Source organism: Grus americana, chromosome 2 (genome assembly GCF_028858705.1).
Source record: "Grus americana isolate bGruAme1 chromosome 2, bGruAme1.mat, whole genome shotgun sequence".
Classification (NCBI taxonomy): Eukaryota; Metazoa; Chordata; class Aves; order Gruiformes; family Gruidae; genus Grus; species Grus americana.
The window spans coordinates 147329968-147357348 of NC_072853.1; the positions used below are offsets into that span (position 1 = coordinate 147329968).

The following is a 27381-nucleotide window of genomic DNA, read 5'->3' on the forward strand; positions in this document are numbered from 1 at the left end:
GTACAAAACAACCTGTAAAATTTCTATTCAAATGAGCTAAAAAGATGATGAAACCAGTGAGACAGGAGGAAAGGGAGGAAGAGAAAATAATTAAGTGATACATAGGTCTTGTCAGCTCTTGCTCTATATTTTTCTAAAGAATTTCAGTATATGGAAGGAATGGGATGCATTTTAACATTTACATGTACATATATGTTAGATGTTAACCTTATTTTTGTATATCTTTTGAAAAGAATATACATCAGTGCTGTTCAGCAGCCTGAGTCTATCCTTTTATCAGTTGTTTAGTGTCATACACACATCTTGGAAGAAAGACTTCTCAAGGAGGGACTGGAAGGAGGTGAGAGTAACAGTCTCCAGACCTGCTAAGGGACAGCACAGTGGGTATGAATAAGCAAAGGTGTTTGTGCACAAAGGCAGCACCAGTAGGAGTTAAGAGCTGAAAGAAATTATTTTTAAATCAATCCATAAATTACTGCCTACAAATTAAAAATTTCATCTAGAATACCCATGAATTCATATTCTGTGTCTGGCATCAGGAGTTCAGAATTTAAGAAGAGTTCCACAATTTTTGCTTCTCAAGGTGTAAAATTAAATAGGTAGTGTCTCCTTAGGATTTGGCCCTAACTAATGAAGACTGGTTGTAAAGCCACAATGAGTTTGAGTGGAGTACCTGTTTCCACAGAAATCTGTAAACTCTTAACTTATAGCCCTTATTATAAATGGAAGATAAGGAAATGAAATTCTACTCACCAAACCCTGAAAAAAGGTAGAGACCTATTTTCACTTCTCCCTGCGTATCTGGTTACTCATTCTATACATGCAGTTCCTGCCCAGGCCTAACACCCTGCCCCTAATACTCACTGTCTTTTATGAATTTGTTAGTGATTATCATTTTTAAGCTCCATTGGTTTGTAAAGTCATAGTCACGATCTGTGACACCTGCAGAGTTTTAATGTGGTCCGTTATCCCCTGACCTGGAATGCACTGAGTGGTCTGATTGCTTTTAAGTCAGTGTCTGTCCAAAGTAAAAGGATTGGTATCAACCACCTCCTGCGTTAGTTACTAAAGCCTCTTCAAGATTTATTTTGGCTTGTGGTTACATTTGACCTCTGATTGCTTTAACACATCAGGCTGAAAGCTATCTCCCAAATGCTTTTGACTTTAATTCTATTCCATCCATGAAAATAAAGCACATTGCAAAAAAACTTTATTACATAGTCTAGAGGAAGAACAGAGAAATTATTTTTCAGAGTGTAATATAACATTTCTGGTGTACATTTACTTGTATTTATTACTTTATTGCAGATCTTTCACCAAAATTTTAGTTCTTCTATCATCTGTAAAATATGTGGATGCCATTTTTATTGTGAATGTTTTTTAATCAAATATTATTTGATCAAATATATTGCTTGGCAATTTGTCTATAATTTATTTCCCCACTTTTATATAACAAACTGTTACATATGAGCTTACTGTAGTTTTATAGACAGTTTCTTTTTATAACTTGCCACCCTAGAGATGTGTTCCTACGCAGCCCAAAAAAGATTTATCTCAGATATAGTAGAGATTAAGCTGGTTCTTCTAACTCATCCATGTTCTCTTTTCTTACTTTATTCTTACCACTTTTATCTATCATGCTTACCTACTCTGCAATGACTTCTAGCAGTAAAAAATTGGATTTGCTTCTAAATTTTTTAGTCATGAACAATTAAGCATAAAAAGAAAGGTCTTTATATTTTAAACTGTTCACTCCAAAGTCACTTCTTGTTGATCACCACCACCAGACTATTTCTTACTAAAACATTCCCTTTTCCTTAACAAGCATATGAAATCCTATGATCTAAAAACTGGTGGACTCCATGACCCTGAAACAGGAAAAAGCTGTATAATAATTTCATACTATACTAGGCTGCCTATTTTAATACCTTTATATTGACCAAGATAAATATTTAGATTTGGCACTATTACTAATCACTATTTCTGCAAATAGAGAAAACTACTTTTCAGACTTTCTTAAAGACAGGATCTGATTGCAAGCCTAATCTATCTATTTTGTAGGGTTAATCTTTCATTACAATGACAATAACTTTTTTTAATTTAATATATAAATACCTCATATAGTATAAATAAATATATATATATTCAGTTGTGCTTCAGCACCAAACACTGAAGCATAATGATTCAGTGTGTAAAGCATTCTCATAGGAAAGTAATCCTATTATGTATTAAAACTAGATATACACCATACATCAAAATTGTGACAATGAGAAACTATTCCTGCACTTCTAGTTAAAGTCACAGTAAGATTGGAAAAGACAAAAAGAAGGGCATCCATCCAACTTTAGTAATCTAACTTAGCCAAGCCTGTAGTCAAAGGAAGGACGCTGGCTCCTTCAAGGGATGATTTGAAGCATCTTAATTGAGTTTCTGTTCTGAACTGCCTGATGGAGAAGTCTCCTCTCTCACCCCCCACTCCCCCCAATTACGACAGAGAGAAGGGCCTAAGGGAAACAGCTGGGGCTTATCCCTTTAATGCGGTAAGTGCTCTTTTAAGTTTAGCAGTTGACTTTTGCAGAAACAACTCTAGTAGTTGAAGTTCGAAATCAGTAATTTTTTTCAGGTGAAGTCTGGTCTGCAATTACACTGGAATCAAACAGAAGTCAGTTACTTTTTCTCCCCCTCCCTCCCCCCCCACCCCCCGAAACTTGTAATAGAAAATCAAGTGAGATCACCTTCTTGAAAAGCCTGTTTATCATTCAAAACTAAAGAAATCTGGGAAAGTCTCAACAAATCTTCCACTAAAAATTCAGCAATCTTAATTCTTTCAAATTCAGCATTGCACAAATCCTGCTACTAAAACTGGAGGCAAAGTTCCTTACTCTAGATGCATACACAAATGTCACTATATAGTCTATGTGTGCTGATTAATGTTTACAGAATTTATATATTCTGCAAAAAAGAAAATGCTTTCTTACTAGCACTGAGTCAAAGATTTCAACATGTACTTACAATACAAGACTAATCCCTTTTGTTATCAGGTAATTATTTTAGCCATATTTAGACTAAAAAGACTGTAATTTATAGTATGAGCTTTCATGACTCTAAATAGGATCTTTCACCTACTACTGATGAAACAAAATTACTTTAAATCTTCTTGAGACATGCTGTGGTTAATGGCAAGGAGGGACCAACAAAAGTAGACAAGTAGTAGACAAGAATGCCATCCTCCTATCCTGCTAGGATAGGCCGTACAGAGGATGGACTAGTCAACCTTGGCAGAACAGAAGAGACATTTGTTTTATTTAAGAACAGTAGAAAACATATGGTATCAAAACATTTATAGCAAATATAAATAAACAACCAGACTACTGAGAAACAGAATTGTGTAAATTGTTTTGATTGTGAGGAAATGCAAAAGCACTTCTCACAATATAAAGACAAATTATAAAAGAAGTATCGGACTTTTTAATCCAACCAAATAGTTATGTGTGAAAAAGCAGACACTTTTCAGATAATGCTTTTAAAAACTGGAAATTGATGAGTGAGAGGAAAAAAACCAAACACACACAGATGTCAGTTTACGTTTTTGAATTGTACTTACCTTTTCCCTCTAATTTTAGTGCTACTATCAGTTCCAGCAGTACTGAGAAAAGAGAATACTGTTCAAATGGAGAACATCTCTGGAACTGAAGCACAATTTTCAAATACATCTAAAACCTTTATGAAATTTAGGTTATTAAAACTTTGAGCAGTGTATTAAGGCAGTTCTCATTAGCGTGCTTCCCCAGTTTCAATTTTCATATGATTTTAGCTGGTGATGCTTTCTAACCAATAAAGAGTTAATATTCTTAGTTGTTTGAAAGGTGATTTGCAACATTTCACACGTATTATGCATTGTTTTCTGTCTTTTGATATATTAATCACAACTGTAGCCCCTTCTGTTGCAAATGTTTGATTTTAAAATTGTCACTTGTCAGCCAGTCCAATAGGCTATTTCAGAACCAATACAGTTTATGCATGGGAAGTTTGATGTTGAAACAATATTTATTTACATTCCCAGAGTGAGATGGTTTAATATATTCATGCTGCTATAAAAGACATGCTACAAAGCCTAATCGTTATTTTGTGTATATACTATGTGTACAGAGAATCTTGCTTGTATTAAAATAAAAGAGAAATGAGGTTCTAAGTATCAATTTATAAAACAGTTCTTTGTAAAATGTTACAGTGTTACGTGAAGCACTATTTAATGAAACATTCACTATCGGTAAACCTCCATAGAAACTACCTTTTCCAAAACTCACAATAATAGTTCCCATCTGTTTTATTTGTGTTTGCATTTCATAAAGTGGCTTACTTCCTTTTCCCAGAGAAACCCAGTTCCTACACTTGCCGCACAAGATAAGCGACTCACATGGGGAAAGAGAGAACGGACAGCAGTATGAGCGAACATACTTGTCATTCATGTGCTGACCTGCTGTAAACACAAAAGCAAAGAGAGACTTAAAAATGATACTTCCCTTCCCCCAACCAGGACTGACTTTCTGCAACCTGTGGCTCTTTCCCAGCAGAACAGCTGGCAGGTTTCGCGGCTGCCATAGTAACCCTGCCGTCAGCCTGTTGGCTTGGCAACATTGCAGCAGTAAGAAACGCACTTCACGTCCCAACTGTTCTTAGACTCGCAGAGGTATTTATTCAGGTCGCCTTCCTAAATGCTTACTTACTGGTTGATTTCATAAATTTTGCAATAAAAAATCCTATGCAGTCCTTATTTGCCAGTGAAATCAGATCATCTTCCCTGGAATCTTGCAAAGAATTCATATCCATTCCTTGCAGTGTCGCAGCAGATGGATCAAATCTCTGCAGCAGCCTCAGCTGATCAAGCGACAGTCCAGCTCCCCTCATGCCTTCTCCTCCAATGTGAGGTTCCTTTTTTAAAGTAACAAAAGAAAGCAAATTATTGCATCAGTAAAGTTCTTAAGTGCCCTAAATGTATTCTGCAGAGCTCCCTAACTGTTAATGCGGACAAGCTAGATTTACATCATTCACAGCAGGGGAGGATTTAGAAGTAATGTGGCCCTTCTTTTCTTGCCTTCATCTGGCCAATATATATACAAGCAGATATACAAGGTCCAAAGTACTTTGAGGAGGTGGTGGTGAACCTAATCCACTTTAGCTCAGTAGTTTAGAGCACTTATTGAGGACAGGTACACAGGTCTAAATCAATTCATTACTCAAAGGACTGAAGCATCACAAGCAAGCTGTTCTAACCAGACAATAAGAAGGTCTAAAGGTTTTAGGTTGCCACTTTTAAATGATGCATCACTTCTGGGTACTGACTAATAGCTATGAGTTAAGTCAAAAATAGTGATTCCTTAGCCACTTACTAATATACTCAGTAACAGTAACAGAAATACCAGGATTCTTCACATTGAAAACTTGAGCTGGAGAGACTGAAAGCCCCAACCCAGAATGCTTTACTGCCTGAAGAGGCATCATTTTGGAAGATGATGCAGCAGAAAAATGTGAGCTTCAGATTTACTGTCATATAACTAGACTAACGGGTAAATGTGACTACTGTTACGTATGTGTGTATATGAGGCAGAGAAAGAACGAAAGGAACGGCTTACGTATCTGAATTCAGGAGACGACATTTGGCATCAAAATCCTGGGGAGGAGAAGGGCTTAAAATCACAGCCCTTTTCTCAGCATTTCTTGTGAGTAGCCTTGACTGCTTTTTACTAATACTCTGATTCCTGGAAAAAATCTAATTCTTAGCTGGTTTGTTCTTTCAATGCACTCAGTAAGGAGATAGAACAAAATGTGCAAAAGCTGGCATTGCGATATCAAAAATAGATCTCCTTTGTAAATCTAGTCTAGCGTAGACTATAACGCAGCCTACAGCAGAGTATTTTTTGAGCCATCACACTTTGCTAACACATGACCTCACCCAGTCAGCACATGGTGCAAGTTAGCTGCTTAACCATGTACTGTGTGCTGTAAAGCTGGGCAGCCAACAGGCTGCAGCCTAATTCTCCTCTTCCTTTCCCTCAACAGGATTTCAGTGCTTTCCAGGTAAGACACAAAAAGAGTTGTCCATTGCAAATTGAGAAAAAATAACATACAAAGGGAGACAGGTGTAGCAACTCGAAGTAATGTAATAGAAGGATGGAAAGGTAAAAGTCTAGGGAAAACAGTATTACATGGGGTCAAGCGACTTGCTCAAAGACAGACCAATTTCTTCCTCTACCTTTTCCTTTTTCCTTCCAGTTAAGTTAATGCCTTTTAGCTGGCATACACTATCTCCTGTGTAAGCCCCTAAGAGGAAGTAAGTCCGCACAAAGGAGCAGCTGCCATGCGGTAACCTCCACCTACAAGATCAACCGCCTATGGCTCCATCTCCTGTTTTTTCCCTTACCCAACGTGATTCCAGCATTTGCTGCCAAACTGAGAAAGTGGGAGACAGTGGACTGGGTATATAAGGAGGTGTCCACTGCAGACTAAAGAGTATGGGAAATACATAAAAGAACATGAGGTAAGTCGACCCTAGACTCCAGTTTCCTGTTCATTGGAAAAGATCACCTCAGTTTCCACTACTGGGGAAGTGGTTATAAAATACAATAAACTAACTGTGGGTAAACAATTCAGTGTCATCTCATTTAAAATATACTATATACAAAAGCTTAATTTTTAAAGATATGGCATTGGTGTGTGAAAACTAGTGCTTTACTCAAGACAGATATTACCGGTGAGAGGAAGTCTATTAAAACAGAATTAATCTTGCATTTGAGTTAATAGGGCTTGTGTTTTGCTTTGTCACTCTATTGAGGACAATTTTTATGCTCTTAGGTAAAATGTATAATCTCAGTTGAAATAGCTGGAACTGAAAAATTCCTAGTAAATGGATGGTGAGAAAGGAGGCAGAAGAACCCTGACATACAAATCTTTTAAGAAAAGCTTCAGTTCTGTTAAATCTTTACCAGCCTTTATAAAATTTCTCATTGTATACCTATTGTATATATATATTTTTAATTTCAGTTAAAAGATGCATCTAAACTTCTTAAGACAGATACAAGTCATCACAGAATGTATAAGTAAGCTGAACAGGTATCAGAGTTAGACTTTTCTCAAAGCCATGATGACAAACAACTAACACATCCAACTCATCACACCAACAAAGAGGAAGAGAGATGCATACGATCTGATGATAAACTCTCTCAAGGTACTAATAAAGGTAACAGATATTTTTGAAATGTATGCAGTATAGATAAAAAATTCGAGTATCTCCCCATATATTACCTCCTCCCAGACATCTTAATGGTTGACACTGACTCCAAAAAAGACAAGGTACATTTTTGGGACACTGAGCCTGAAATAAATTTTTACCCTCATTCCTTTAAATAATGCAAAAATAGCTCCCATACATATAAAATCCTCCTTCCTCAAAACACAAGGTTCTTTCCATTTATCTCCCATCCTTTATGCAAGTCTTCACTACTGCAGTGGCATTAATAAAATTTTTTCACCTCTCCTGTGAATGTGCAAAAAAAGAGAATGAAATATATGCATTAAAGAACAATTGCAAGAGAAATTTTAACCTGTCTGAACTGTCTTTTGTGTCTGTTGTGTTTTAAGTGACTGTCGTACAAATCAAAACAACCACAGTACACAGTGGGAAACTACTTAACAACCTCTAGATGAAGCTCATCTAAAAATAGATCTAAAAGAGCCTCAGAACTCCTTGTGTTATTTCTATCCACAGCAGGTAAAATTGTCTGCAGTAAAAAAGAGATTTATTGATCGTAAATATAGTGTGTAACTTCACAATGCCAAAACAAGCTCACTGGATTATGTGAAGTACTCTGAAAATACTATTACCTGTGGCTGAAGCTGGAGGCATGGAAAAGTTTTCAGGGCCCAGGCAACTTGCTCCTCATTCTCAGAGAGTGTAATTGTACATGTACTATATACTAAAATACCTCCTGGCTTCAGCAATTTCACTGCCTGCAGGGAGAAATAAACAATAGTTCAGCTTATTTTTACATGCAAAAACTTTGATATTAAGCAACATGAACCAAAAAAACATTGAGCTCTAATATTAAAACTTAGCACTTAATTAAACTCAAATCTTTAAGAGGCATTTGGATACTAATTCTTCTCTGGGAATACAGTAAAGGATCCCATGGATTAGAAAGATTCTTCTTTTCAAATCAGCATTATAGCTCACAGAGTTTATAAATGCCATTGAGATGATTCACCTTGTAAGATCTGTTACTTGTACAGCTCTGCATATCCCAAATAGATCAGTTCTGTTTTCATCACCTGCTGCTAACCATAGACACACAATATTTTTATTAGTGATAGTAGATGTCAACTGTTTCCACATATTTGGCACGGAAGCTATATCTATGCTGCTTTTCAAGCTGTGGTTCACTTTGAATACATGTAATTCTGATGTAGACAAGTTTCATGAAATTATATTTTTCAGCATCACCCAAGCACACTCCTAGCATGACAAGTTGCAACATGGCCTCCTGGCTTTGCACCCCATCTCATATCCCATACCGGTACCTCACAGCACCACTGCATGGCAGTTCTGTGCAGTGAACTTACAAGAGTCTGTGCTGCTGCAGAGGAAAGACTTTAACCTGCTCCATGACTTAGACCTTTGCAATTATTATAAATTATAACTGATGAAACTGAAGGAATAAAAAAAAAACACATGCAAAGGTTTTTATTTACTATGGCTTACATATACCATTCCCATGCTCCAATGAATTGACTTCACCTAGCAACAGATATGAAGGTGCGGAGAGGTTAACTGAATCCTAACACTATCTTTACTTAACTGCTGAAAAGGTAGGGAAAATGAGGCACCATTTTTTGGTATCAAGTTTTATGCTGCAAAAGCACTGATGTTCAATTTAGCTTATCTACTCAATGATTAATACATACCACAGTGAAAAGCTTGCGCTGTAGCGGCTGGTAAGAGGTCACTTCCTTTAAAGTCAAGGAATAAGCCATGTTTGGTCTCTGTCCCATCCCACTACATGGAGCATCAAGAAGAATTCGATCAAATGACTCTGGTAAGAATGGAGGTCCTTCTGTAAAAAGCAGTTAGTAACGTAAAATGGATCTGTTTCTCTCCTTGAGACTTCACCATAGATAAGGACAAGCTGTTACTGTTTCCTTGACATAAAACATGTTCTACAGATAGTGCCTGCAAAAGTAAGCTCAGCTAAAGACAAGTCTCAGCATTGCTGGTGGTAGATTTCATCTCCCAGAAAACTAAAGAGTTTTAGTTCTGTGAGTTCAAACAATACATGATCCCTTTAGGCAGTAATATTTTTTAACCTTAATTTAATAATTTGAAAGTAAAGTGTAACTAAACAAAAATGTTGAAATATGATTGGTCAGAGGTGTTGGGTAGAGTTCTACATATAGGCTGTAATGAACCATAGTCAGCTCATAACTGAACCAAGTGTGCAAATCTTTACTGAGAGAAGCCTATAATTAACCATTAAGACTGCCTGAAATAATAATAATTGGATTGTCTATATAATAACTATTTCTTGTGCTGCGTATACATCTGTAGAAAATAAAGCATTCATAATAATATGAAATATTACAAATTCTAACCTGTGACACATGCTGCCTCCACAGCAGAACAATTCAGTAAGAAGGACTGTGAAGACAAGAACAATTTCTGAATATTACCTGGATAGATAAGGGAATGTGTAACTTCTATATGCAGGGCCTGTCCTTTCATTTGAATCCCACTGGCTCCACAGCCCGAAAGTTTCTATCGCCTTAGTGCTAGACTATTCAGCTCAGCATCACCAAGATGAAAGTGGCTCTATACATGTATCTGTGAGCAACCAATGAGGAAGAGAGCCATATATATGCTTTACCTCCTTTTCTCTTTCTGTTCCTCAAATATTCAAGTTAGGTGACAAGTGAAAACAAGTGAGTAACTTCATACTACTGCTATCTAGCTTGTTCCAGCACTACAAAATGAGTCTATCTGATTTATCTACCTCTGAACCATTACTACAATGTTCAAAATATGTCATATCTTACTTGCAGGGATGTACAAAAAAGCCTTCATGATCTCTCAGTATTACAGCTAGCTCTTGTTCATCTGTGTAAGTGCTACATACCACCTACAATATTTTATGTTCATAGAAAGACTATTAAGAAAGTACCTTTATTTCTCCAAAGCAGAAATAACTGCAAGGCATAGGGACAAGGAAGGTGAATTATACAACCTGATTTCTAGTTAGGCTAACCAGTGACTGGGATAAAATAGAGTGAGAAAGAACAGCATACTTTGCACAACAAACTAAAAATAATCAAGACAACAGATACCATTTAAATTGTTCCATCATGGGAACAGAACCAGTATCATAAATACAGCACTTCAGAAAAGCAAATGAAATGAACTTAAAATAATACACTGTGCTTCTATAGAACTTTCCCCTGAACAGCTGAACAAACATCAATGAACTAAACCTTGCAGCACTCCTGGGAGTTAGGTATTAATAACCCCATTTTACAGATGAGGATTCTGAGGCAGAAAAGCCAAGCAATTCTGAAAAAAATATTTTTTTTCTCAGACTAAGTCAAACAATTCAGAGTATGGGGTTACACGTTATCATGAAAGAAGTTTTAAGGATTCTTCAGTCTTTGATATTATCTGGGAAAGGAATGCATTTCCTTTGCGCATATTAGGTTGTGATAAGGACAGATAGTTTGAGTTTTGTATTTGCTGATAGTCACTAAAGAGTAGGAAAAAAAAAAAAGAGCATTCACAGTGCTGAAGCAACTTAGGTATCTGCCAAGATTTCAAGGACTTGTAGACCTGTGGTAGGTTTAATACTATTAGTGCAAAATTGATTACTGTTTTCTTCTAAAAGCTGCTACTACCCAAGTTGTTTACCTTGTTCATCCTCTCTCTTCTCAACTGAAAGTGCCTTTGTTCCGTCATAGCAAAAGGCCTTAATGCAATTCAACTGTAGCAATTCAGCATTCTGCTTAATTTTTTTGACCTTGTTAGCTATCTTGTCCATGGCTATTACTTCACCCTGAAAAAAACCCGTATTTTTTATCAAAAGCATAGGGATTAAATGAATGTGCAGTTCCTGATTTCTTCTCCCCACCCACCCCCACCCCCCCACGAGCTGTGTAATGAATGAAGCTTAGTTTTCCTCCAGAATTACGTTATTCTTAAATCCACACTCCAGTAGTCCTTGTTTGCCCATATTTTCCATGATACTCGAGTTAGGCTAAATACTAGTCTGAAGCTGTGTGCATTCTGGCTGGCATTAGCTGCTTAGCACGGCCACTCCCTATGGGACCTATAATGTCTTGACTTCTGCAAGTGGGGTTTTTTTGTTTGTTTTGAACTGTTTTACTGGCCATGAAGTTAGGTAAAAATGTAGTAATTTGAAAGAGAGTAGAAGTCTCAAATACATGGTAAAGTAGGTCAACAGGTTTTAAATTTGCGTGGAGATGGTAGGAAACATAATCACATACAGCTCAGTCCTGAGAAAATGAGGCCCACAGCCATGCCTCTGGCTTGCTCAAACTTCTAACACACTTATACTTGCAGTAGTTGTCACTCAGGTTACTTTGGGAAATACTGCAAATACTAGAATAAAAGTAGATGTTGAGGGAAGGGGAATCACAATTACATATTATTCCTTTTATGTAAGAATAAGATTTGTCTTTTCCTCTCCCAAGGTAAATCAAAACAGACCCACACCACTATCTGCTAAATGAAATCTGTAAACACAAAGGACAGTAAAGAGTAGCATCAGTAAAAGTCAGAACAGTAATACTATCTTCAAAGAAACCCAAAGACCAAAAACCTCTACTAGACTTGCTATAGCAAATAGAACTTGCTGAGCAAACATGGCAACTTTTTCCTACTTGGTGATGACTCTCTAGAAGCTCACTGAAAGGTAACGTGACTAAGATAGTGAAAAAAACCAACAAAAAAAAAATCCAAAACTTCAGCAAAGATAAGCTGTATGACTGTATGTCACACTAGCCAATATGTAGCTCTAGGACTGAGAAGTAAAAAGGGATTTATGTCGTGTCAATTGTGTCCAGCCTTCAGCTACTTTGAGCCAAACCACCTCTTACAGGAGCACTCAATGCCCACGTGCCACTGCTTCTCCCCTGTCACCACCATTCAACCTACTGCACATGCACACGAACAACTGATTGTGCTCCAAAGTTAGGTCTGTTGCTAAAACAGTGGATTTGCTGCACATGTGGATATAAAGAGGTAAGTCCTTCTCCTGAGAGACCCTCAGAAAAAAGAACAAGCTGGAAGACAACAGTTCTTCCCCATCTGACCCATGCCAGCCACTGCTAGAACAACTTCCTGAAAGACATCTGGAAAAAACAGTGGTCTGGACTAGGATCCAGCTAATAATAAATAAAACGATTTCCAATTCCTACTTAAAAGCTGTTAACAATACAAAGTAATTTTACATTTTGATTTTCTCATCTAAAACCAAAACACTAGTTTTTACAATTAAATCACAAAAAAATGTGGATTGATTCAAATATTCTGAAATGTTAATGATTTAATATATCAGTCTAACATCATATCTGTACTGCATAATTGATAATTTTTACTGAGAAGAAAGTTAATTGGATTAGAAATTTTTTAATATTCTTTGGTACAGAGTTGTGCATTCTTTTGGCACATAGTAGTAACCCCCGATTTCCATGTATTCTCAGTTTCATGAATCCAGCATTTTCCTGCATAACTTTGCCTTGCATGCTACAAATTCTTCCATTAAAAATAAATTAGTAACATTTAAAAAAGTGAAATCAAACATATTTCAACAAGTTGACTTGCAGCAAATAAGATTTTAAATGTGATGGCGACTATTTGATAAAGATAGTCTGTGCCCATTTCAGTAACTCTGATGTGTAGGAAAATATATTGGTAAGCAGAACGTTCAAATATTAATTGTTTGCTGTTGTAAATTATCTGTGCATTCTGACAGCTAAGTGAAATGAACTGTGCAAATTTACAGTGGTCAGACCTTCTTCACGAAGACAGAAAATGCTCAATGATTTCTCTTACCTGGTCATGCATTAATGTTGCCAGATGGGTTGTTTTTCCTCCAGGTGCTGCACACATATCCAAAATTCTCTCTCCTGGTTGAGGGCTTAAAATATGGCTCACCACTACAGAAGGCAAGTTCTAGCGTAAAAACAAATATGGGAGAATTCAAACCTTAGGTCCTGTATCAAGTCCTGTATTAAGGAACAACGAACTCGTTGAAACAAAAATTAATTCAGCAGTGAAGATACCTATGATATTGCTGTCAGTTCCATAACAGAAAATGAACTATTGGGATTATATAAAAGGGACAGTACAGGTCAGAAGTCTCCAGTGGCTCCTTTTTTATTTAAAGCTGTATCTATGACTGAAGTTTAAGGGTACACAACTACGGAGACTATAGTGCTAAAAGTCAAATAAAACACGCTGATACTGTCATAGACACAGAGCAGCGCTGTGTATTACAAATGTTTTATATTCTTTGGAAGCCGTGCAATTTTATGGTAAGAGACAGTGAAAGCTGAGCTACTGTAAGATTTTTCATGGTTATTTTGTTCAGGTGGATTTTTTTCATTAGGGCTAAAAAGATACGGATTTTCTCTTCAACTTAAAACTCAACCTAGTATTTGGAGCTTTTCCTGATTATCTACAGAAGTATATATTCTGAAAGAGTCTCATATTTCAGAGTTCATAGCCAGATTCCAAAAACTAAAAAGTTCTATGCAGAGTTATCTGTGCAAAAAGAATTTCTAAGTTTTTAAGTTAACATCTTTTAAGCCACTCTGAAGTCCCTTATATCTCAGACAGTATGATTAAACCACCTACATGTAGATACTGAGTTCATTCTAAATGCTTTGCTTTCTTTAAATCCAAAGAGTGAATTAAGTGCCATCATACACAAGGAATATATAAAGTGTTCATGTGTGCTTAGAGGATATTCATTATTCTGCAAATAGTACAGACTTTTATTTTTGTAACAAACTTACCTGTAAAAACAAATGACTAGGGAGCACATCATCAAATGAAGGACTAAGGTAGACTGGTTCTATCATTCTTATGCCCATCCCACTGAAAAACATGGAAAAAAAATATTTCAGCTACTCGGATTTACAATTTTTAACAGTAATCAATTAAAATCATTATGCTTACAAATAGAAACTTCAAACAATAATCTTAAAAAAATGAAAGAACTTATAAATCAACCAGGAAAAATACTTTTATAATTTTATGATCTGATATTCTTTAAAATTACATCATTAAGTTGGGTAAACCATAACAAAAAATGTATTACATCATAAATTGGAACTATCTGTAAAAATTGCATAAAGCAAATTTATCTTTTTTGTACACAAGACAAACTGAGATCTAATCAAAGCCTTGATAATGTTAAGAAATGCATAAAACCAGATTTAAATATGTTAATTTCAACCCATAACTGCTTTTCACTAGCTATGTACGCACTAGGGCACTGGTATATGATTTCCTACTTAGATCTTCCTCCATTTTTCTAGACTGTCTGCAATTTCAGTCAAATAACTAAAGAAATTCTATTTCAGAAGCCTTACAGGAACATTGATTTGCCTGCACAGCAAAGGTTTGAACTTAGAAACAACCTAAAAGTTTTAAATATGGATGAAGTTCTGACATAGATTTCATTAACTTAAGATAAATGTACAAGGAAACGGACAACGATAAAAACAAGAGAAAACAATACTGAGCCTGAAAACAATAGATTACTGAAGATAACAAGAATGAGTATTATTTTGCATATGCACTGCACAGTCCAACAAGAAGGAGGAAGGATATGAGAAAGCAAACTTGCAGACACCAGATTCAGTGTTACATACTGCCATTCCGTGTCATTAACTCAACAGATATATCCTACCACTGCTTCGACTATATTTAAATTCTAATAAATCAGAAATCCTCTGACAATGTAATCTTTTTTTACTAGATCTCTTGTAGTTTGTCCTCAGGATGTAAAGTCTCAGTCATAAATTTGATGTTCATGCTCTTCCACACTGCTTTTCATATGTGTTTTAGATGACAGAAAAGGAACAAACCATATGCTTTGGCAACAAAATAGAAAAGCAAGTAACCTTGAAATAGAGAACTACCTTGGCAAATGCTATTGATTTTTTTAAAATATCTGACCTTATGTTCTGTCCCCTGCCCCACCAAAAAAAGCCCCTACAAATATTTTTAGGACATGGAGAAATCGACAGGGCTGCACTTCTGTTCCATCCAAACAGGAAAGTGGTACAGAACTATTTACCAAAATGCAATTTTGCCACAGTGAGAATGTTTGTCACTTCTGTTTGTTCTATATTATTGAAGTCATATGCTAAACACAAATTCTGAAAAAGCTCCCATTTATTTCCTCCTACCTCTCAAGTAAAGTGGTATCTGGATACCACTATGAAACTAAATGTTGAGTCTGCTAATACTTACTGTGATACTGTAATCATAATTGCCATCAAATTGCTGCTATCTTACTTGTGAAGTTACAGAAGACAGCAAACTAACGCTTCCCCACAAATACTGGAAATCCCAACATGCAACGTCTCAGTCAAAGCTATCTTGTGGTTTCACATAGGGTACAGAACATTTCAAAATGTCTTCCCATCTTCTTCCTTCCCTTTGCAAAGTTAAAGGTGTAGACTGCAGTTACTATGGACTTACCTCAATGGGCCACTTGAACTAAAGATTTCACTGCGACTCAGTTCTGAAATCCCATTTCCAAGGAAAACTTTGACTCCTTCAAATTCTTTGGCTCCTCTTTTACATTTCCCTTCAATATCTGAATACACTGAGACTAGATCTCCAGCTTTCATGACTGTGCAAAGAAGAAAGGGAATTTTGAGATTAATATTATACTTGATGAGACAGAAGTGGCCAAATAATTTAGGATTTTCAGTAGACTACTTACTTCAACTCACATATCATAGTAAAATTCAAACTTTCTTAATGTAATCAAACAAAAAGATTAAATTATACTAGGCTTGAGAGTGTACATGGTGAATGATAGCTACCAAATTACTATAGCTATTGAGAGACACAAGGTTACAAATGAGACAGCGTGTCTTGTTTTTTAAGAGGCTAGACAAATCTTCACTTCATTTATTTTAGCACCACACGGTCACCCATAAGTTTTAAGCACACTCTTCAGGATTCAATCCTCTGTGTGTGCTCCAAGCATGCAAGTACATCAAACAACACCGGTTCACACTTACTGTACAAAGCCAATAATAATAAATTTGTCTAATGACCTCTCAATAGCTAGGTAGAACACAGCTATAGCTGCTTTTTCTCTAATTATTGCTTTGATACAAGTGATTATATATTCTTGTTGGAACAATTTTTCTGGTGTGGCTCTCTTCCCTCTAGTTCTCAATAATCCTCTAAGAGTTTTACCTCTCCAATTAAAACCCTCCAGATCAGTAAAGTACGTAGATATACACTAAACTCCAGCAGTGTAGTCCTAGGGCCTTAACAAACTTTCTGAGCTAGAACAAAAATACATCGAAAAGGGAGATGGTTTAAGTGATTTTGTAGAATAGCGAACAAGCTCTATGCACTGACTGGCTGAAAAATATGCTTAAAAATAAAGGCCTCCACTGACAGCAATAAACAATTTTCCAAAATTACATTTCTGACGTGTCTGACTGGCTGGAGCAACCAGGAGCTATGACAAGTCAGACTCATGATGGTTCAGCTTCCCAAGAATTCTTTGAATTCTATTTAGGAAACTTTTTTTTCCATTTTCAGGTGGCCTTCTGAATATGCATAAGTGCCCCGGAATTCTTAAAAGGTAATATTGGTTGAGTAGCCACTAAACATTTCTTTTTTTGTATAGCTTCTTTTTACACAATGTGACACAAAACATTCTGTGATAGCCTACTGTTATTGTCTGCTTAAATTTCACTGAATAAAAACTTGCAGCAATTTAACTCTTCCATCGAGCATATTTGCCAATGATTTTTTGCAGTATGCAAACATAAAGGATTTTATTTCACTCCCTGCTGACAATCATCCTTTCAAAATGCACTAATACTGTGTATAGTTCTTAAGCTTTTTGTAGCTTATATTGGCATTCTGTACACATAAAGCTTAGAGTTTGATTAGTTAAATTAAACTCAAAGCCCCCTGATAATTAGTTTACCCTCATTCAGGCTGCAAGTTCAGTGATTAAATGTGTGTTCTTGCTGTACTCTTTTTTTCCCTAGTTAGATCATCTGTGTTTAATACAGCCTTATATTTGGCCTCAAGTGGGTAGCATGACCTTTTATTTTATTTTCCTATCTGCAATTCCTAAATTGTTCCTAAAGTTTTATAGTATCTTTTCTTTGAAATGATGTTGCATGCATAATTACATGCAACAATTATGATAAATCACTAGTTGATTCAAAGAGGGATTTGAATATTTATGAGGTTGGCTAAAGAAGCAGTTTCAACAACTGCTATGGCAATATACTTATTTCATTATCAAGTCCTAGATTGAAAAACGTTCTTGTTTGGTGAATTGGACTTAAGCACATGCTTAAAACTTCTTGAAGGTTTTTTCCTGAAAGGGAATGAAGTAGCTAGATAAATGCTTTCCCAAGTCACTTTGTTTAATAATAAGAACCATGATGATTAGTAGATCTCATCACAATAGAATAATGAGGCAAATCATCCAAAATGATACTGGTTTCACATACAGTTAATTTGACCTTCAAATAAAAAATAAATAGGCTGCTGAAAACTAGGCTTGTATATGTAGATTTTTTATCTTGTCTCACAGGCATGGAAACAAAAATTTCCATTTTTTAAGTATCTGACATTAAAATTGAAGATTTTTCTCATCAATAGAAAAACCCCACTTTTTACTAGATCTCTCATCTACAAACAGTATCAAATGAATCACCAATGGATTAAAAAAAGAATATCCGTTTTTTCAGATCTGTAACTTAGAACCTGACAGGATCATGAAGGCAAGTGCCTTTGTGACTGAATGAAGAAATAAGACATCTGGAAATAGTATCTATTAAGTAATCAATGTACATCCAGTTACCAACCAGATGTATCTGTCGTGGCATTCTTTTTTTTTTTGACAAGACTGGAAAGCAGCAAACTTCTGTGAGTTTATTCTCCTGAACATCTGTATTGAAAGTTACAGTATTCAGTAGTAAAAAAGGCTAGGTTTTACTTTGAACATGGTCTTTAAAAAGACTGTCAAATGAAAACAAGAAACTGAAATCCTTAAGAACTAATACTTCAGCTAGGAATTACATATGGAAAAAGGAAATTAAAACAAGCCAGGTGAAAAATAATTACATACAATTTATTACAAGTATAATGCAAAAATGGTGAAAATCTCAAAAAAAAACCCAGAAAAACTTTTTAAAATGTATTTACTATAAATTACAACTATAAGATTAATTTCAGCTGTGAATGGAAAAAGAAAATAATGTCACTATTTATTGGAAATTGTCATCAAGGCGTGACATTTTTTCTGTCCTCTTTACAACTTAACTGGGTGTATTTAGAGAACTCTTACATCTTGAGGCAGATATGATTCCAGGGACATATACGTGTGCTCCTCGAAGTACTGCATATCCACAGTGGGCTCCAACAATGACTTCAGATGCATGTTTTTTTAAATTTCGTCTAAAACCACAAAATGTCGTTCAGTTTAAAACAAATTAAAAGTATACTCAAAAAACCCAAATACCCCCAAGTAAACTCTAGTTCATAAATGCTGTTTTTGTCACAATATAGTAGAACAAATAGTTAACTATCATATATTACATTTAAAATATTTTTTTTTTAGTCCCAGAGGAATCAAAGGAAAGAGCCAAGAAGGAAAACAGTCCTCAAAATAAAGTAGATTCTGACACATTCTGCCACTATTATGACCCTGACACAGGAATACAAATAAATTATACCGGGATAGAGAAATAAACCTCTATTCATTCCTAGGCTAGATGATTGTAAAGCGATTTTTTGTGTTTAAGAGCTGCTAAGTACTTCTATAATTAAAGTATAACCAGTTGCAAGGAACTTTGCCAGTAAGAATTGTGAAGAAGATAGTTATTTGAACTTATTGAAGTGTGAACATATTTGAATATAAAAAGAACAGAATGTTCACAAAAAGATGCTACAAAAGAGAATTAAATGAATGAATTAAGAATAAATAAAAGTATTAAATGCTATTTTAGAATGTACAGCATTTACAAACTATTACCACTTGTTACCAATCTCTACCTAATTATGACATAAACTGAATCTGAAATATGTTAGTCTTCATTATGAACAAGACACTTCAAATAAAATGTCCATCAGTGAATTCAAAACAATGAATAAACTCCATAGGAGCAGACAAATACACAACATGGGAAATATCCAAACATATCTTAAGAATGAAGAACGAATACTCATTTTCTAGGGAATAAAATTGATTCAGGAATCCTCTCAGTATTATTGATCCACTCTCCCTAAGTCTTGCTCTGGACTTGATTCCAGTGGAAGAAAACCCTGCCTGTATTTAGCTACAGTTCTATACTCCACCACAAAAACTTTTGTTCTTCTGTCTGCCACCTATTTGACTTTCCAGAGAGGACGTACGTATGTTACATTTTCCTTATAAAAAGTTAATCTCATAAATAAGGAGAGAATTCTCTCTCTGTTTTCTTACAGCTTTTGAGGACTAAAACTCTGACCACGTTAGGATATGGACTGTCCACTAGGTCTTAATATAAATTAAGTTGTGCTTCATTTACAGTGAGTTAGTTATCATAACTGTTTAACAAGAAATCTATAAGTAAAATATGTGTTATGACATTTTAAGGCTAAAGACTGAAAATTTCAAACCTGGGTCCAATGACAGGAATTAACAAGATGTCCTGGAGTTTCGGGTGCTCAAGAACTGGAACACATAGTCCTTTAAATTGCTGTTTCATTAAAAAATGTAATTATTAAGCAATACTAAAAAGCATAGTATTTAAGTACTTAATTAGACTGAAAACTATTTTTCCATTCATAATTTATAGCTGCAGAGTACAAGAAGCAAATGTAGTGAAAACAGTTAAGTGAGGTTGGGAAATAGTGTGTAAGGAGACACTCCATATTACAAATACTGGTGGAAAAGACTAAACATTTCATAGAATCATAGAATGGTTTGGGTTGGAAGGGACCTTAAAGATCATCTAGTTCCAACCCCCCTGCTGCGGGCAGGGACACCCTCCACTAGACCAGGTTGCCCAAAGCCCCATCCAACCTGGCCTTGAACACTGCCAGGGATGGGGCATCCACAACCTCTCTGGGCAACCTGTTCCAGTGTCTCACCACCCTCACAGTAAAGAATTTCTTCCTAACATCTAATCTAAATTGACCCTCCTTCAGCTTAAACCCATTACCCCTTGTCCTGTCACTACACTCCCTCACATAAACAGTCCCTCACCAGCTTTCCTGTAGGCCCCCTTCAGGTACTGGTAAGCTGCAGTTAGATCTCCCTGGAGCCTTCTTTTCTCCAGGCTGAACAATCCCAACTCTCGCAGCCTGTCCTCACAGGAGAGGTGCTCCAGCCCTCCGATCAGCTTCGTGGCCTCCTCTGGACTCACTCCAACAGCTCCATGTCTCTCTTGTACTGGGGCCCCCAGAGCTGGACGCAGTACTCCAGGTGGGGTCTCACAAGAGCAGAGTAGAGGGGCAGGATCACCTCCCTCGACCTGCTGGTCACACCTCTTTTGATGCAGCCCAGGACACGGTTGGCTTTCTGGGCTGCAAGCGCACACTGCCGGCTCACTTTGAGCTTCTCATCAATCAACACCCCCAAGTCCTTCTCCTCAGGGCTGCTTTCAATCCATTCCTTGCCCAGCCTATAGTCGTGCTTGGGATTGCGCCGACCCACATGAAGGACCTTGCACTTGGCCTTGTTGAACTTCATGCAGTTTGCACGGGCCCACCTCTCCAGCCTGTCAAGGTTCCTCTGGATGGCATCCCTTCCCTCCAGCGTGTCGACCACACCACACAGCTTGGTGTCATCGGCAAACTTGCTGAGGGTGCACTCAATACATTGAGAAATAACAAGGCCACAAAGGGATTCACTGAGAACTGACTTGAGGGAGTAGGACAGTGTTCTGACACTCATAACCCTACTACTGCTTTTTGCCTTCTTCTGGAAGAAGGTTGTGTTGAGTTATCATCAGATCACAGTAACACCACCAGAGAAACTTGGGTCTAATCTGTGTTATCTTTTTCATGTTATTAATTATAAACCACTATTTAATTCTACTCATGTCTTACTTAATATGCCAGGTTGGTAATACTTTTTATTCAGCTTAACTTTGGGTACTGAGAGCTGAGTTGTGCATATTGTTAGGAAAAATGACAGCTTGGCATTTTAAAACTGTTCCTGTTAAAAAGATGATGTCTTCTCACCTGAGCCTTCTAAAATATAACCTTAAAACATGCAAAACCATAAATTAGTTTGCATCTGACAAATATTTTCTCTTAAGAAAGAAAACATTCCATAAGCATACTTTTGTTAAAAACTGTTTTGTAGTTTCCTTTTCCAATACAACCACAACTCAAAATACGAAAAGTTTATGAAAAGCCAGTCTTAATTCAGTTGTCAGCAAAGCATCTTCCCTTGAAGCAAAATATCATACTGCAATATCCATTTCCAAATTTCTACAATCAAGCTAAAATTAGCATAACTCATTACCATTCCAGCCAGCAGAATACTGTCAACTGTCTCTGCATCACAGAAATGTCTTGGCTCCTGTCATGCAATAGCTCCCTGTACACCTACTAGCATTAATAATTTACTTAAAGAAGAACTAGATCTTTTTAGACAGAGTGAAGATCTAGGATAGAGTTTCAAAATAATCTACTTCTTAAACATAATGGCTTACATATTTTCATATAAGTAAATATTTAATTAAGGTAAGCAAATATCTAGAAAATTATATGAAGTTTGAAAACAGGTTAAAAGAAGAAAATACAGCAGTTGCAGGGCATCACTCTGACTCCAATTTCTACAACATACACATTTTCTTACTTTCCTAAACAGTTTCTGCAATGACACATACAGCCATTCTCCTTTAATCTTAAATAAAAATGTTCTAAACAGGCTGAACACAGCATATTGAACTACAGTTTATATCTCTGTCTGCCTTCTTCTCTAGACTTATGATGCTTTACGGGATTTACTCCAGTAGTACCCCAATCATACCTAAGGTCTGGATCTGCCATATAAAAACGGTTGTCTTTTCCCTCTGTTATTGCCTTTCTTGGACGTCTTAGATGAGGAATACTGCTAGACAATGAATTTCATTTAACATTTAATGCTGACAGGAAATCAATATGATTGCATAATGTTAATACTAGTGGACATGTATTAAGTTAAGGAATAGTTTCCAGTAATGAATAGCTCTCATAATCAGGCAAAAGATAAAACATCCTGTTATTTTTGCTGTAACAAAGAAATCACACAAACCTTCTGGATCTCTTCTAACAGCAATTTTTTCACATGTTTCACTGAGGCCAAGTGGGTATTAACTCTAACAGTTGTGAAACCTGGTGGATGAGATAGATGACTTAACAGAGACTGATATTTACTCTCCGCCTCCTGTGTACCTAAAGCAGTGATAAACTGAAAGTAAAAGAAGAGATTTTTATATTAAAGAGATTCACACAGCAGCCTGTTGCTGAGTGGAAAAAAAAACAACCCCCAAAAAAACCACCGAATAAACATTGTGTAGAAACGGAGGAATAAACGGAGGAATACAGTTGAGTGGTGTACAATAGTGAGGAATGTCTATGTCTGGAGACCTAATTCCAGTGAAAATCTCATAAATTCCTTGAAAAGGACTTGTTGGAAAAACAGTCATATCAGCAAGATCATTGTAAACAGGCAGCAGCAAGCATCAAAAGTAACTGCTAGCAAGATCTGTGATACTGTACAAAGAACAGTCCTAAGGAAATGGAAGAGTAGATTCAAAACTATGAACTCATAACTCTTAACCCAATATACAGAAATGTCATTTTTGTTTCCTTTGATATTAGGAATTCATAGATTGTCTATAGTATTTTTGGCTCTACATTGGGGTAAGGAAGTATTACTTGTCAATATTATGTGGTTAATAAGTGGTTAATTTTCTCTGTGATTGTTCTTCAGTGGGATCCAAAACTGAAGTCTCAGATTTATGCTAAGTTTAGTTGAAATATTTTTATGTGACTTTGAGCCAACAGGCATAAAGAATAATTTTATATTTTAAATGGAACTGTTTATAAAAATCCATGTCTAATGTGAAGACAATACCTTATTGTAAGGTATTAAAGTCACACAAAATATTAAATCAAAAGAATATTAACAATGTTCAATTAGTGATATCTGTTGATGATTAGTAGTATCCATTTCACATACCTCATTATTTCTGAACACTTTCGTGAGATACTCTTCAACTTCATGTTGGAAAGAGATTTTGGGGAAAAAAGACATCTTCCTTTAGTTTTTAAAATCTGCTGGTAAAGAATTGAAATAAGCAAAATATTTTCTTAGCGGTTTTTATCATATTCTATAAATTTATAAACGTAATGCAAGATGTACCCACAAACTAAGCTGCAGTTTCTGATTCTTCTGTTTTAATACTGCAATTTTACTGTACTCAAAATTCCAAATATTGCTCAGGATATGACTGCAACACTACTGTTAATTACATTTCAGAATATGTTCATTAATATGTTTAGCATTTGCCATCACCTTACAATGAGGCTGCTGGTTTCCTTGCTGTCACATCCTTCCCAGCCATACTTTCCAAGGCTACTGTATCGGTGTTCGAAATGAGAAGAAAGTGTCACCACCTCTAAACCCTGTCCCGTTAAAGTTCCCCTAGCTATCCTTGGGGAGAACTTGCTGTTTAGACCTAGAATTCACTCACAAAGGCTCCTCACAGAATTTAGCTTTGACTCCTCTAAGTCCCATCTTTGAAATTCTTATTCCATTACATCATCATATCTCTTCATTTTTAGAGATAATGTTCTAATTTTTCCCTGTCAGATTTCTTTTTTTCAATCTTCACTTCTCAGGTTTCCTCCATAATCCAAATTATCCAAACTTTGTAACAGGGGAAAATGTGCATGACTGTGGGCAATGATTTTTATTTTTTCCATATATACTTAAAAAATTTAAAGAAGGACTATAAGTAACAGTTTTCTCTTGAGTCTGTATTTAATTCACAATAGGAATAGTGAAGCATTAATGAAACAGAAACTCTGCTGTTCCTTACTGAATACCTTCAAGTTGTCTGGTGAAGGATTACATGGTTAAAAGGTACAGGACATTTCCATATGATGCTTTAATTCCTTCTGCAAAGCCCAGCTATAAAGTCCCTGTTGTGGCTCAGGCCTGATGCAGCTTTTATTCTTTGTAATCATTCTGTTTATCTTTCTCTGTAGGTAAAAAAAATACAGTTATCTTCCCCAATTGTATCTGCCCACCCCTGTATTGCCTGTATTTTGAAAGATTATATACACTTCAGTCTGAAATGAGACTTCCTAAAAATGTAATAGTTTGTTTACACCAACTTAAATGGAGGGAAAGTGAGAACAACCCCCATCAGTGAGGTTTATTCCATCCATAACAAGGAAATTTGAATACATAAAAACTACATTTTCATTGTATTAAACATACTTGGAGAAAATACATCAGAAAGTTTGGTATTCATTCTATTTGAATAAGATGCTATTTGTCACTTTTATCATACAAAACCCCTCAAAAATATCTTTTCTGATATTTCAGATTCAGTTGAAGTTTTATTGCTGGAAGAATGTTTTCTTTTTTAGATTTAACTTTTGAGCCCCAACAAAGGCAATTTTCAGCTTCATGGGTAGGACTTTTCAAAGCCTTATCCCCAACATTACTAGCCTTTGAAAGAAAGAAACTGTAATGGAATTAATGAACTTCTTTTGAGAATCTAACAAAATGCCCAAAAGAATTTACCTTGATATTTCTATTAAATCTAACAGTACTACAATAGTTCACATAACAACCGAAATTACCAAAGTTCAGTTTTAACATTTCAGACAATGTGACATATCATGCCTCTGAGCTATTGTCCTAGAATGCCGACATTACAGGAACAAAAAAAAAAAATCGCCAAAAAACCCCATATGGCTCACATTTGGAAAGGTTTTTCTTCAGAAGCATAATAAACTAGCATTTAAAAAAATCCCACGCTTGTGAATTTCTTAAAGAATTGGAATCCTGAAAAGACTTAAGCAGGCATTTGAAAACTGGTAGAAATATGTGTTATTTATAAGCCCTACATGTGACTTTGGTATTAACATTATGAAGGTATCTTTTTAGGACATTAAATGGGTATTTTATGATAATCACAGAATCTCACAGAATGACTGAGGTGATCTCACAATTACAGTTAACACCTTCATGGAAAACCAACCGCTGATCCGACAGCATGTTGGCAACAGGACTTGTTTCTACCTCATTTTTAAAATGTGACTGAGCGCTACCATGAAACATGAGCCAGTAGGTGGTCAAAAACAAAACCTCTTGGTCAAAAACACTGCATATGAAGGACATAACTGCAATGAAGTTCCCTAAATGTGTTATAAAGGGAAAGCTAGTCCCATGATACAAATTAACAAGACAACTATGTCAACAAATAGTGCAGAATCTCTATGGTTTGAAATTTCATACCAAAAAGGAAAAGTTATAATGCGTTAGAAACCACTATCCTTCTAAACAGGATGGCAAGTATACTACAATGCTTTCAATGTAATGAGGGCCAACAGAAAAACAAGAACAAAACCAAGGAGATTTCACTTGTCCCCATGCAGAAAGGGTAGACATCACACACACAAGCATGATGCCACCATCTGTGCTTTTAACCACAGTAAATGAACACTTTAGGCAGTCAAGGAACATGTAACAGAAGTTAAGACCTGACCCTGACTAGTTCACAGGGCCTGGTACAAAATGTCACTGCAGAAGAGCTGCTCTGTCACAGCAACTGTAAGGCATGTGGACTCAACACATGCATTCAAGTGACAAATACAAGAAACCCACTATCATTGTGCTTAGTCCAGGGAGAGGAACAACACCCAAATGAAAAGCAATTCCATGGTTAAAAAGAGCAGTCAAAAGAATGAAACCATTGTAAGCAGCCTGGAAATTTTAAAGCCACACAGCTGGAGGGTCAGAGCACACCCACACAACCTGCAGCTTCAGCACTGTACCTGTGTCCTTTCAGGTCTATTATCTCAGAAAAGATACCATGTAGCTTAGAAAGGTTCAGGGAAAGGGGATGACCTATACATAGGAAATAGTTTTTAAATAAGGAAAGACTAAACAGTTTGCAATCTTCCAGGCTGGGGAACATAGTTGAGGGGGGATAGAATAAACGCATATAAATTCAGTTGTGACAGGAAGGCTGATGATGGAGACAGTCTAGTGCCTCTTCAAATGCAAGAGTTAGACTGCAAACAGAACTCGCAGGAGGCAGGTTCGAAACCAAAAGGAGGTTTTGGGTTTTCTTCCACAGACCTGCTGAGCAGTACACCTTGCCCCAGGAAGGGCTTGGTGGACTTTAGGAGAGCCCTTGATGGAGCATCACCTCCTGTTCACCATCTCCTTACGGATTTCCCTGTGCCTCCGCTGGGAGCTGCTGCGGGGGACGCGAGTAGACCAGGGCTTTGATCTAACTACGCACATAAGCACTGCGAGCTGCCACACGCAGCCAGCACCCGGAGATGCCGAGCAAGATTTAATTTTCAAAACCTCCTTTCCCCACCTCTTCCCACACGAGGAAGAAGTCGGCTCATTGCTGTGGGGAGCGGAATTCGGGGTTCCCTCCTATATTCCTCCATCCGCCCCGTCTGAAAGCACCAAGTGGTGGGGGGAGGAGGGCTTACACCTCTTCGCAGCCTCCCTGAGGCCCTGCGCGGCACCTCAAGCCAGGCCCAGGGGTACGCGGGAGGCGGCGCACCTCAGCGGGACACGGCGGCGCACCTCAGCGGGACACGGCGGCGCCGACAGGGCGTAGCACGCAGAGGCCAGGCACCGTCCCACCCTCCCGCGGCGGCGCGCAGACCCCCGACACGCCGCCAGGCCCCCACCTACCGCCGCGCCCCAGGCCGGTCTCTCCTCCTCCGGGGCAGCGGCAGGAAGTCCCGCCTCTGCGGCCCCCGAGGATTGGTCGGAGGTCGACAGGGCGGTGCCAGCTCGGCTGTTACTATGGGAGCCAGACACGCCGCGGTGGTCGATGGGGCTGCTCGGCCCCCAGCGGGAG

The 27381-nt window shown here is 37.0% G+C and overlaps 1 protein-coding gene across 4 annotated transcripts; it reads right to left on the minus strand.

The window, feature by feature from the left end:
* Window positions 1–3274: 3274 nt before the first annotated feature.
* NSUN6 (NOP2/Sun RNA methyltransferase 6) lies at window positions 3275–27306 on the minus strand. Of its 4 annotated transcripts, none has more exons than XM_054814577.1 (13): window positions 27213–27306; window positions 24361–24523; window positions 23499–23593; window positions 22569–22724; window positions 19940–20019; window positions 18627–18736; window positions 15770–15923; window positions 14074–14155; window positions 13109–13228; window positions 10943–11087; window positions 8959–9107; window positions 7882–8007; window positions 3275–4932 (listed from the first exon to the last, which is right to left on the minus strand). In XM_054814577.1, exons 3-13 carry the CDS (start codon window positions 23571–23573, stop codon window positions 4720–4722), a joined length of 1410 nt encoding a protein of 469 aa, XP_054670552.1. In that variant the 5' UTR covers window positions 23574–23593; window positions 24361–24523; window positions 27213–27306; the 3' UTR covers window positions 3275–4719. The 4 variants fall into 4 exon arrangements, with proteins under 4 accessions (XP_054670552.1, XP_054670551.1, XP_054670553.1 ...); XM_054814576.1 differs by having other exon boundaries at window positions 23499–23596; window positions 27213–27232; XM_054814578.1 differs by lacking the exon at window positions 24361–24523 and having other exon boundaries at window positions 27213–27246.
* Between the last annotated feature and the right edge of the window lie 75 nt (window positions 27307–27381).